The sequence below is a fragment of the Helobdella robusta genome (assembly GCF_000326865.2).
Source record: "Helobdella robusta unplaced genomic scaffold HELROscaffold_26, whole genome shotgun sequence".
NCBI classification, from domain to species: Eukaryota; Metazoa; Annelida; class Clitellata; order Rhynchobdellida; family Glossiphoniidae; genus Helobdella; species Helobdella robusta.
In genome coordinates, this window is record NW_008704349.1 from 1,402,875 (window position 1) to 1,416,758 (window position 13,884).

At 34.3% G+C, this 13,884-nt stretch overlaps 1 protein-coding gene across 1 annotated transcript; it reads left to right on the forward strand.

The window, feature by feature from the left end:
- Window positions 1–9,049: 9,049 nt before the first annotated feature.
- Window positions 9,050–11,740, forward strand: HELRODRAFT_173396 (hypothetical protein; the record flags this gene model as incomplete). Its single annotated transcript, XM_009020006.1, has 1 exon — window positions 9,050–11,740. One exon carries the CDS (start codon window positions 9,050–9,052, stop codon window positions 11,738–11,740), a length of 2,691 nt encoding a protein of 896 aa, XP_009018254.1.
- Window positions 11,741–13,884: the final 2,144 nt, after the last annotated feature.

Consider the following 13,884-nt stretch of genomic DNA (forward strand, 5'->3'; position numbering starts at 1 on the left):
ATTTCACTAGGAATAGCAAAGAGATCAACATCAACTATTACTATTACTACTACTACTAATACTACTACTACTACTACTTCTACTACTACTACTACTACAGCTACTTCTAATACTTCTAACTCAAGCTGTGTGGTTTTGTTGTTGGCAGTATCTTCATTAGTAGTCGTAGAGCAGCAACAACAACAATAGCAATAGTAGTAGAAGCAATAGCAGCAGCAGCAGTAGTAGCAGTAGTAGTAGTAGTAGCACTAGTAACAGAGATAATAATTATGGTTTTTCGTTTATATTAAAAGTTTGAATAAAAAATTTGTAGTCAGCGGTATTGCGTGATTGTATTGTGCATTGTGTGTGTGTGTGTGTGTGTGTGTGTGTGTGTAAATATTTTCCTCTGTTTGATGTTGTGCTGAGTTTTCCAAATTAGACGTTTTTGTCATTGTTGTCTAGTAGTAGATGTAGTTGTAGTAGTAGTAGTAGTAGTAGTAGTGGTAGTGGTAGTAGTGGTAGTAGTAGTAGTGGTAGTAATAGTAGTAGTAGTAGTAGTAGAAAGAGTAGTAGTAGTAGAAAGAGTAGTAGTAGTAGTAGTAGTAGTAGTAGTAGTAGTAGTAGTAGTAGTAGTAGTAGTAGTAGTAGTAGAAGTTGAAGTTGCGGTAGTACTTTTTTGATTTTTTGATTCAACGGACAATTTTTACATTTTCGTTTGAGTTTTTTTTTACTGGTTTTTGTAGCCAACGTCATAAGAATGGACTGGGCAGCAAAACTTTTCATTTTTTTAAAAAGTTTTTTTTTGATTTTTCTTTTCTTTTTGCTGTGGTTTTCAGTTTTAATGAACTTTCTTTACGAAGTTTGTCTGTTGGTATTTTCAAGATCAGCTTTAAAAAGTATGGCGGTATATAAATTATATATGTATATATATATATATATATATATATATTATTATTATTATTATTATTAATGAAAAATTTAATAAAGCGCTAATTCAAAGGATCTCAAAAGCGCTATCAAAAAAATATCATGGCATAATCAACACAAATAAAGAGTTATCAGTGCATTTCATCCATATATATATATATATATATGTATATATGTGTGTGTGTGTGTGTGTGTGTGATGTGTATGTGGGTATGTACGTCTGAATGTGTGTATTTGTTTTTCTGTATGTCTCTTTCTATCACTTTCTCTGTATGTGAGTGTGTGTGTGTTCGTGTGCGCGCGTGTGTGTACGAAACACGATTTCTTGATCCTAACGAGATATGACTGCTAAAAATTTATGGCAAAACTCACTGAACTGACTGCAGATGAAAAACTCAAAAAAAAACAGAGCACGGAAGATAAAAACAAACAAAACAAAAGATACACAATGATACAAAAAAATATTTTACAATAGTACATCGTAATAACAAATAAATACACACACACACATGTACAAAATTGTACAGACGTATTTACAGTTATAAATAAAAAAATTTAAGCTTATCAACCTTAATTTATCTCACGAATACATTTCATACAAACATTTCATAAAAAACAATCTACATATTTCATACAAAGATATACACCTTTCATACTAACAATCTACATATTTCATACAAACATATACACCTTTCATACTAACAATATACATATTTCATACAAACATACAAACATTTCATACAAACAATCTACATATTTCATACAAAGATATACACCTTTCATACTAACAATCTACATATTTCATACAAACATATACACCTTTCATACTAACAATATACATATTCCATACAAACATATACACATTTCATACACATTAAACAAATATTTCATACCAGCATACAATACAAACATTTCATACAAATATACAAACACTTCATAAAAATATACAAACATTTCATACAAATATACAAACATCTCATAGAAAAATACAAACATTTCATGCAAGTGTACATGCCTGCACATACGTGCCTACAAAAGAAAAGCAATTTTCATATAAGGACCTTGAGAAAAAAACAATTTCATGAACATTTGTAATGCTTAAGAAATAAACACGCAGAGACATGTTTAAAAACGTACCTAAAAATACATACAAAGACACACAAAAATACCCATAAATCCAACCCATTTTTAAAAGTTCAAATCCAAAAACAGCCCATACAGGTAGATCACAATCACGGTGCCTTTTATACTCTCAGCCATCCAATCACAGACCGGGCTCTTAATGACGTCATCCTACGACCGGCCAATAAAAATGATGGAATGTATGTCAGCGACGCATCTATTTTGTATTCTGCATTCGGTTTGACCTGGCCGGCGTGAAATGACAGGTTGAGTACAGTTGTGGCAGAAAGTTTTGCACAAGTGTGACGTGTGAAGAGTTTTGTGTGTTGATCTTGTTTGTTTTCTTTGTATGTATGTATGTATGTATGTATGTATGAATGTATGTACATACATATGTACGTATGTACGTGTATATGTATGTATTAATGTATGTTTGTATCATTTGTATGTTTATATGTTTTGTGGTTTATATCTACTGATAATTTTTACAGTAATTTGTTGTAATGATATATCAAAATGAAACTACACATGCATATGAATAAATTCTAAAACTATCCATATTATTCTTAGAAACCCATCCAAACACACCAGTTTCACACACAGGCAGAATCAGCATTCGAACCAGGTCACCGCGAAACGCAGTTTAATACTAAACCTGCTTTCATACCATTTTAGCTAACACTCTACACAAATACACGCGCACATACATATGTATGTATACACACACAGACACACACACATATATGTATACACACACACCATATATATATATATATATATATATATATATATATATATATATATATATATACACACACACACACTCACACACAATGCTTTCAATAAAAGACCCTGACGATGGCTAGATATGAATGACTATCTCGTAATATTGAATCTCACAGGAATCTTGTACTACTGGCAATTTCTTTCGCAATTTCACCGTTTGAAAATTTAAAATAAAATTTTTTAGACGTTTTTAACTGAATATAATAATAAAATTAATATAAAAGTTTTTTATTAAATATTTTTGACTAAAAATTGAGTTTGAATTAGATAATGATGTCAATTTCTTGACTTTATTTGTTTATAGGCTCCAGTTGATCAAACATTTAAAATCATTACGAAAGAAAAAGAATAATGAAAATAATAAATAAATAGATAAACGAACAAATAAATGAATAAATATTTTAAAAATGAATTTAACAATATAAAATCATTTTATCTTGTAATTGGTTTGGCTCTTTTTGCATGGGTGAGTTTGTGAACATTATTGAAAGCGTTTCATTTCACATTTTAGCATATTTAATTAGTTAAATAATTTATTTATCTATTAAAAAACTTTTTAAATGGCAATTAATTCTGTCAGTAAATTCAATATTACCAAGGAAACTGAATGATTATGACGCCATCGTAGATGGGTGCACAAATATAAAACACGAAAAACATCTTTTTCCGATTCAAATTTTGTTGCAGCATTCATTCATTCATTCATTCATTCATTCATTCATTCATTCATTCATTCATTCATTCATTCATTCATTCATAGAATTATTTTATCTTTCATTCTTTTAAATTTTTTTTATTCATAACGAGGGCCTGTAATGAAAGCCCTTTTGAGGTCAAGGTCAGATTTGTACTCTACAACTGGTAGGTATGAAATGGGGCAAATCACTGATACCAAAACTTTAAAAAAAAATCATGTGTTGAAGCAAACAAAAAGCAAGGTGGTCAATTTATTTTACAGGTCCCTTCAAACGATCGCCTTGATTAGCGGTCAGTGGTTACACCTCCAAAAATTATTCCTTAATTTTTTGTTAGTTTTATTCTATTGAAATCTTCGCCTATACGGTGACCAAAAAATGGAGTTTTGTTTGCTTTAAAAATAGTCAGAAGAATTATAACATAAAACTATGCGGAATGAAATTTGAAATAAGCTACGAACACATTGCAAATGTTTGCATCTGTTTACTGCAGCGTCTTTTACTACTACTACGACTACTACTACTACTACTACTACTACTACTACTACTACTACTACTACTACTACTGCTACTAATACTACTACTACTACGACTACTACTAGTACTACTACTACTACGACTACTACTACTACTACTACTACTACTACTACTACTACTACTACTACGACTACTACTACTACTACTACTACTACTACTACTACTACTACTACTACTACTACTACTACTACTACTACTACTACTACTACTACTACTACTAGTACTACTACTACTACTTTTTTAAACTAATCATACCGCCGCATTTTCATCTTATCTATTTTGTTAGTTTTAAGGTTTACAAAGTAAGGAAATTATCTTTTTTTTTAATATTTACGATTTAATTGGATAAATTTTTATTTTTTCATATTTTTACAACTATTATTTATTATTATTTTATTTAATTAAAAAACAATTTTGTTCATCTAAGAGGAATAATTTTCTCGCAGTAAAAACTCATGGCGCTCTCGAGGCGACTGAATTGCTAATTATGACGGCAAGTATAATAATATGAATTATAAAAAAGTTTCGCAAAATAATAATAATAAAATTTAGAAAATTAATAATAATAATAATAATAATGACGATGAAGAAGTTAAAGGAGTGATGTTGTCTGTTTTTCTTTGAATTTTTCGGTTTGTTTGGATTTATATCTCGTCTTATCGGTCTCATTTTCGTTTCTATTGTTTCTCCCTCTCTCTCTCTCTCTCTCTCACTTTCTCTCTCTCAGTCTTTCCCTTTTTTTTCTTTCTCTCTCTCTTTCTCTCTCTCTATTCCACATAAGTCAAGTAGAGAAGAAAAGAATGAAGCTTAGCAACCGTCAACCGGCAGTTGCTAATTTACAATGGCAGAAATAGAAAAAAATATTCGTTCAGATCTTTAATCTGAGTTCTGATTGGTTGGCTGGCTGGTCAGCTGGCCGACTCTCCGTCCGATTGGTTGATTGGTTGATGGTTAGTTGGTTGATTGGTTGACGACCAGTTGGTTGATTGGTTGATTTTTTCTGGATCGATTCGCGTGTTGCTAGGTTGATTGATTTGCTGGTTGATTGGTCAGTTAGTTGGCTAGTTCTTATTGGTTGATCGGTTATTTGATTGGTTGGCTTGTGGAAGGTATGAAAACAAAAATAATAATAACATGTGCAACCAACAATAACGAGAAGAATAACAACAAATGATTACAACGGTAAATAAAAAATATTATCACAAAAAATAATACTCACCCTATAATGAGAGTATGTGTCGGACTCTTATTTTTATAAACTATTGTGAAAACGTATGTGTGTTAGCCTGTGTGCGTGTGTTCGTGTGTGTGTTCGTGTATGTGTGCGTGTGTGTGTGTGTGTGCGTATGTGTGATGATGACGACGACGATGCTGGTCTTGATAATGATAACGAAGTTGATGGCGGTAATGAGGCAAATTTAAAAAATCCAAAATATTGACGGGCACCCAGAGCCAAAAATTAACAGAAATTTTTTTTTTTGTGACGTCACCGTGTAAATGGCAATTATGACGTTGATGGGCGTGATGGGAAAGTAATAATGATAATGATAATAATAATAATAATAACAATAATAATAATAGCAATAATAATAATTTCTCTTTTCTCTCTCTCTCTCTCTCTCTCTCTTCCAAGCTACACACTCCTTCAGTTAGATTTATAATCATAACACTATCCTCGTCTTCTTCGTTGAGGTCATCATCACCGTGATGTCATCATCATCATCATCAACAACAACAATGACGTCATTAAAGAATGACGTCATCATCGTCCTCGTCATCATTATCAGAACAGGCAGAGTCATACTCGTCCCAGTGAGACTAACGAAACACGCGAACCAGCGAGATATATTCCATCATAAAAGTTTGACAGGCTCCTAATGCAAGCTCTTTTTTTATTGGTCAGCTGGCTAACCAACTTAACCCGTTTCCGGAAATTTGACCTGTTTCCGGTTCCGGTTTCCCGTCAGAATTGTGGACGAAAGCGGAAGTAGACTTTTGAAATGTTAGTACTTCGAAGTGAAATGGTAAGCAAAATATGAACATATAAAAATAATAAAATAGTTTGTTAGAAAAAAAAATAATAACCGATCGCAGTTATGATTATGACGTCATCCTGACGGCGATGGTGATGGTGATAAAGTTGGCGAAGATGATAGTGGAGATGAAGGTAAGGATAATAGAGATAATGATGGTCATGGAGAGAGAAAGAAAGAGAGAAAGAGAAAGAGAGAGAGATTGTTGAGGATGACGTAAAAGTCACGTCATCAAGAGCACTAATGAACATTTATGATTTAGTAAATGAGCTTTGCCCGCTAACCCAACCGAAAAATCTCATCATCATCGTCGTCATCATCTGTGACGTCATAGTCATCATCACCGTCATCTGTGACGTCATAGTCATCATCACCGTCATCAGTGACGTCATGGTCATCATCATCATTCTCAGCAGCAGCAGCAATCTTAGTATCAACATCATCGTCTACATCATTATTGCTACTATTATTAGTATCATCAACATCGTCGTCGTCGTCATCACCATTATTCTCTCCCTTCTTATTGGTTACCATTATTCTCACCCCTTTTTTATTACCGCGGTTAACTGCAGCAGCTGTCGTAGCGACTACAGCAGCCTCATAAATTCTACTAAACAGACTTTTTTCTCCCATTAAAAACCTGTAAAAAATGTCCCTGAAACAATATTTCACCCTGAAGTTTCAAACTATCTCCCAAAAAAAAGAAAGATTAAGACGCTACAAAACATTTACTTTCCGCCCAAGGATCCATCCATCTGTCTTTTCATTCATCCATTTATCTTTCCATTCATTCGTTTTTCATTCATTCACTCTACTTCTTTGTTTGTCTATCTAATTATTTGCTCGTCATACATTTGTTTTTCATCGTTATGTATATTTATGTATCTATGTACATTAATTCACTCGTTCGTTCGTTTGTTCTTTCATTCATTCATTCATTTGTTCATTCATTTTCACGTGTCTATCAATTTATTTCTTTATTTTTTTGTCCATCTATCTGTCCATTCGTTCATTCATTCACCTACCTACTTGATTGTACGTTATACTTTCATATACCTTCGCTTTTTGTCATTTATATTCACGATATCAACAATACTGTTTCCATAATTTTCTTTCATCTCTCCATCCATTCATCTATCTATTCATCTATATATATCCATTCATCTATCTATTCATCTATATATATCCATTCATCTATCTATTCATCTATATATATCCATTCATCTATCTATTCATCTATATATATCCATTCATCTATCTATTCACCTATTTATATATTCAAGTCTGTCTGTCTTTTTATCTGTCTGTGTCTGTCTGTTTGTGTCTGTCTGTTTGTCTGTCTACATCAAGTTTTTTATTCGCTTAGGCATAAATATATGTAACTTTTTATTAAACATGTCGTAAATCATTTTCATTATTCATTTTAATCATTCAGTCTATTATTAATATATTTGTTCATGCGTTTGTTCGTTCATACGTTTGTTCGTTCATATTTTGTTCGTTCATCCATCCATCCATCCATCCATCCATTCATTTTTCAATGTAGTAGCAATTAATTTTATTGTTGTTCTACCCGCAGTACGTGGCGCGCCCCAAAAATCACATCCATCATGGTATCCACCACATTCATTCATTTATTTATTTATTTATTCATTCATTCGTTCGTTCATTCGTTCGTTCATTCATTCGTTTATTCGTTCGTTCGTTCGTCTATCCGTCCGTCCGTTCGTTCGTTCGTCCGTTCATTTATTTATTCAATCACTCATTTACTCACTCATTCACTCACTCATTCATTCACTTATTCATTCATTCATTCATTCATACATTCATTCATTCATTCATTCATTCACGTACGTACACAACCATGCATTTGAAATATTCTACAATGCTTCAACACGCAAACAGGCTGTTAGCGTTAATATTGTTATTAATATTCCACTGGGAAATTATTTATAATAAATAACATAATATTAATATTAATTATTATTATTATTATTAATTATTATTAATTATATTACTAATAATAATTCATTAAGAACAACAAATTATACATTGTCGTTAACATTATTTTAATTACTGATTGAATTATTTTTTAACTTTCATAAGACATCCGTAACAACAATTACATGAGAAAAAATACAAAATAACGAAAAAAAAACGAACCACACGAACAAAAATTAACATCAACGACCATAATAACAATAATAATAATAATCATACATCAATAAAAACAACAACATCAGTACAACAGCAGCAGCAGCAACAGTAGTAGCCACAGCAGCTGCAAAATCAACAGCAGTAGTAGGAACAACCACCACACCACGTCTCGAAGATTTATCCAATCGTTATTGGCATTCGTACAGGCTTGTTTGACGTGGAGAAACATAACTTGCCTGCCGTAAACAACAACAACTACCAACACGAACTGCATTATTGGGCTCTGTACTTCAATGTCTTTTTTTTAACTCTCTTTTTATCATCGTCTTCCTCTTCATTATCATTTTCTTCTTTTTAATCATCGTTCTCTCTCTCTGTCTTTCTCTTTTTCTCTCTCTCTTTCTTTCTCTCTCTCTCTCTCTCTCTCTTTTCATCATCATCTTCATCGTCGTCGTCGTCATCTTAGTCGTTTGTCGTCATCACCACATCTTGAGAACATCAGCAAGTTGAACATTATTTGTTGACAACATTATCATTTATGACGATGCATTAACTCACTAGTCCACCATCAATAAATAGCAAAACAACAACTTTTGAAAGACTTGGTTAATTGAAAGCGTTACACAGATATTTTAATAATAATAATAAAATAATGACGTCATCATCGTCGACATCATCATCATCATCATCTTCTTCATCAGAAACGAAAGCCGCCACAACGACAACAAGGACCACACCTGTAGTAGCAGCGGCGACGAACGGCGTCGTTGAAAATAAAATTAATCTTCAATTCATCCAACACCTTTCAAAATGAATTTCCACGTCATCAGCTCTGACGTCATTAGCACCTTTCCGCAGAATCCAAACCCCCAGCAATCTCACCACAACAACAACCACTACCACCAACAACAGCAACAACACCATCATCGCCATCTTCACCATCAAAACAACCTCACAGACTATAACTCAGTGAATCACTCATCTTACGTCACAATCGATCGACTCCAAGCTGCTTACAACCCAATGGATCAGCTAGGCGTTACGTACAATCCGCCAGCAGCAGCAGCAACAGCAACAGCAGCAGATCATTTTTCAAATGAGTTGAACAACCTCTCCAACCTAACAACAACGACCGCGACCGACTACCCATACATTTGCACATTTTACGATTTCCTCATCGAGGCGGTTCTAATGGGGATGCTCTGTTTGTTCGGTTTTCTCGGTAACAGCGCCAGTATCGCTTGTCTATCGAGAGACCGATCAAAAACCGCCACACCGTTCCTACTCATCTCTCTGGCCATCGCCGACACTTTATTCCTGGTCGTTGTCTTCTTCATACGAGTCCTGGCCTCAATAGATACGTTCGGCTGGAGGTTTTTAAAAGATAATGCGGTCTACTTATGTAAGTATGGATATCCGTCGGCTCTGCTGGCTCAGACGACGGCAATATACTTGACGGTTTTAGTTACTTTGAATCGGTTCGTGGCGGTATGCTATCCGTACCGGGCTAGGGACATTTGTTCGATAAAAAACGCTCGCTTCCACGTTCTGCTTGTTATCCTTTTTTCCATTCTATTCAACATTCCGAGATTTTTTCAATGGGAAATCGTTTTAAAGCCGGTTAGCGAGCTCCATATTCAAGTGAATACACCCGGTAACAATAATTTTATTGACTCGAATGCGAGCATGATCGCAAATGGCTCCGACGGGACCGACGATGCTGTTCACGACAAATTCAATAAAAATGACGTCATCATCAGCAACCACAACGACAACATAAATGACGTCATCGTCAAAAACAACAACAACATCAACATCATCAGTGGTCACATCAAAGGTAGCGACAACAATAACAGCAAGCACAGGCATTACTTCGACGACAATAAAAGTAGTAATAATACGGCAGCCGTCAGCAGTGGCGGCCACAGTAACGACCCGAAGTATAATTTTAGTGCGCATTTATGGCTTACAACGCCCTCTGCACACACAGACCAAGGAGGAGTTTCTATTAAAATGAAAGACTCGCCGAAGCTTTTTTCCCATTCAATTGATGATTTTTACAACAGTGAAAGTTACCAAAACAACAAAAATAAAAATAGCGGTGACAAAAATTACGATTACAACTCTAACGACAACAACAACAACAACAAAAATAACATCAACTACGTCACCAGCAGTGACACAACAACTCTCGCTAACACTTCGAAGACGGACTCTCACAACAGCAGCAACAACAACAACAGATCCACAGACGCTAACTACAGAGTGACGTGCCAGGAACCTGAATTCACTAAGCATTCGGCATTTTCAGTGGCCTATGGTACTGTAGCCTATTTCATCGTCATGTTTCTTGTTCCTCTGATATCACTCTCCTTCCTAAACGTCAGGTTGATTGGCGCGCTCAGAAAGGCCAAGGCTAGGAGGGAGAAATTATTGAAACGGAAGAAGATTACAGAAGGTTTGGGAGGGTTGAAAAGTAAAGCGCTAAATAATGCGTTAACTGAAAAATTGCTAACTAATCCATCTCGCAGCACAACTTCCTCCACTACTACTACCACCACTACTACTACCACCACCACTACTACTACTACTACTGCTGCTATCGCCAACTTTGTTACTACCACAACTCAATCTAGCAGCAATTCACACAAAGTTTCAGTTACAAACACTACCCATGCTCCGAACATTACAACATCTGGCACAGCTACTACTAAGTCGATCGCTGCTACTGTTGCTAACGACGTGACGAACACTAATATTTCTACGAATGCTAGTACGAATGATGTGTCTTGTGTTACAGACAGTGCTAGCAAATACGTCGCCGATTGCCAAAAAGTTGGCAAAAGTGAATTTGAAATGAGAGATGCGACCATAAACGGAGCGCCGGCCACAAGACAGCAGCAGCAGCAGCGACAATCCTTACCAAAAGTTGAAGAAAATAAAAAAAATCATCTGCAACTGCCAACTTCATCTTCGCCAATGAGCAACACAGTGGCAGCCATCAACAAGAACACCATAACTACAACAACACCATCGACCTGTCTCAACAACTCCACAACCAGCGTTCCGAACCCGGCCTCTGGCAGTACAAATCCTTCAGAGGATGACATAACCTTCATGTTAATAGTAGTAGTCATGGTCTTCGTCATCAGCCAGGCCCCTGCCCTGTTGACCCAACTCTTTTCCTCTCTCTCGACCAATCACGACCTAAGATGTCCGCACCCGTTCTTCTTCTACGAACGACTGAGCGATTTGTTAGTCGTAGCTAACAGCAGTTTAAACTTCATAATTTACTGTTTGAGCAGTGCGCGCTTTCGTCAGCTATTTATGGATCTGCTATTTAGTCGCGACTGTAGTGACTGCTGTTGCCGTGGTTGTGGCGGTGGTCGTCGTAGCGTTAGTAGTCAGAATAGAAGGGCTAGAATGTCTGTGGCTATGACCAGTGTAGCCGCTAAATCTAGATATGAGCTGTCTCAGGCTAATAATGAAAATAACATTTGACAGTGAGTTGTACGGTTTGTTGCATTGCTGTTATTTTATTGTATAGAAGAACTGTATGATACACAGATATATATCATTTATGATATCATTTTAAAAAATGATATCTTATAGAAAATGATATGTTAATTTCATATGATGATGATGATAAAAGTGGTGATGACTTCAAAATAAGAGATGGATAGATAAAAAATGATGAACTAAATAAATAATACATACACACGAACTAATGAATGAATGAATGAATGAATGAATGAGTGAGTGAGTGAGTGAGTGAGTGAATGAATGAATGAATGAATGAATGAATGAATTATTTAATTAAAATAAATAAACAACAAAACATTATTCCATAGCTTTTCGATTTTAATATGAAATTTTTTCTCCAAAATTGTTGATTATAAAAACGCATGCAATGAGAATTAATATATCAATAGGCGATCAATCATTAATTCATTTGAAACTGAAATGAAATGTTTTTAACAAAGAAACACGCATAGATACACACACACATACATACATACATACAAACAAACATACATACATACATACATACAAACAAACAAACAAACAAACAAACAAACAAACAAACAAACAAACAAACATACATACATACAAACATATTGATACATACATACAAACAAACAAACATGCATACTATTATTGTCTCTTCATGTTCACCTGAATTTTTTATCATCCTCATCATAATTATAATTTTAATTATAATTATTATTATTTTTGTAATTAATACCGTAATTACTTTTAGTATGACGTCACAGAAATATTGTAATTGTGTTGCATTTGTGTTACATATTCTGTTTCGCCATGTCATTCTTATTTTTTAGTAGTAATAGAATTATTTTTATATATACAGAGAGAGAGATAAGAGAAAAGAGGGAGAATAAAGAAGAGAGAGAGAGAGAAATAGAGAGAAAAAGAGAGAGAGAGAGAGAGTTTATTGCCATCCTCATTACAATAACTACTTGCTTGCTTGCTGACGGCAACTCATTGCACGTACTCCAGCCTTTGAATTAAAAATTTGATTTTAAACATCAGCTAAAGCAACGAAAGGTATTTGATTAATATATATATATCACCATCACCACCATCATCATCGTCATCGTTATCGTCATCACCATCGTCATCATCATCATCACCATCGTCATCATCATGGCTATCGTAATCTTAATCTTAATGGCCATTTAAATTCATTTGTTCCATTTCGTCTTGGGAACTAAATATTATTATTATTATTGTTATTATTATTATTGTTATTATTGTTGTTATTATTATTGTTGTTGTTGTTGTTGTGGTTATTATGGCTATTTGGTATTATTTTTCATTTAATTTTCGCTTTAATATTGCATCATGATTGATAGACGCGGTCGTACGTTTCTCATTGTGTGTGTGTGTGTTTGTGTGCATGTGATTGTGTGATTGTCTGTCTGTGTGTGTGTGTGTGTGTGTTATTTACAAATGATGATGATAAAGGTGACGACGACGATGATGTTGGTGATAGTAGAATGATTAATAGAGGTTAAAGAATGCATTCATTGAACAGAAAAATATTGTCAATATTAAATTCATCATCACCATCATCACGGCCACCATCATTATCATTATCATCACCATCATCATCATCATCATCATCATCACCCTTTCTTTTGTCATCATCACTATCTCTATCATCACCACCGTCAGGATCATCATCGCCACCATCACTTGTTTAGGCGACATCTTATCCGCATGATTTAGCAGGAGACTTTAAATATATTTGATAGATGGCTTTTTTCCATTGTTCATACGGCTAGAACGACATTCTTTTTTGGGGTTTTTCCATTTCGTGTTAACATACATACCCCCCCCCAACACACACACGCCACACGCACACACACACACACACACACACCCTACACACATACAAACATACATTACACACACACATACATACATACCTACACACACATACAAACATACATACATACATACAAACAAACATACGAACGCATACATAACATTTAAAGATTTGCTTTAAAAGCATGTACGATGTGCATGGCTGAAGATGTGCGTATATATATATAATAAATATGAAAATTATAATTAAGTTTAATGTATTTTTTTATATATTCATACACTCATTAATTCATTTA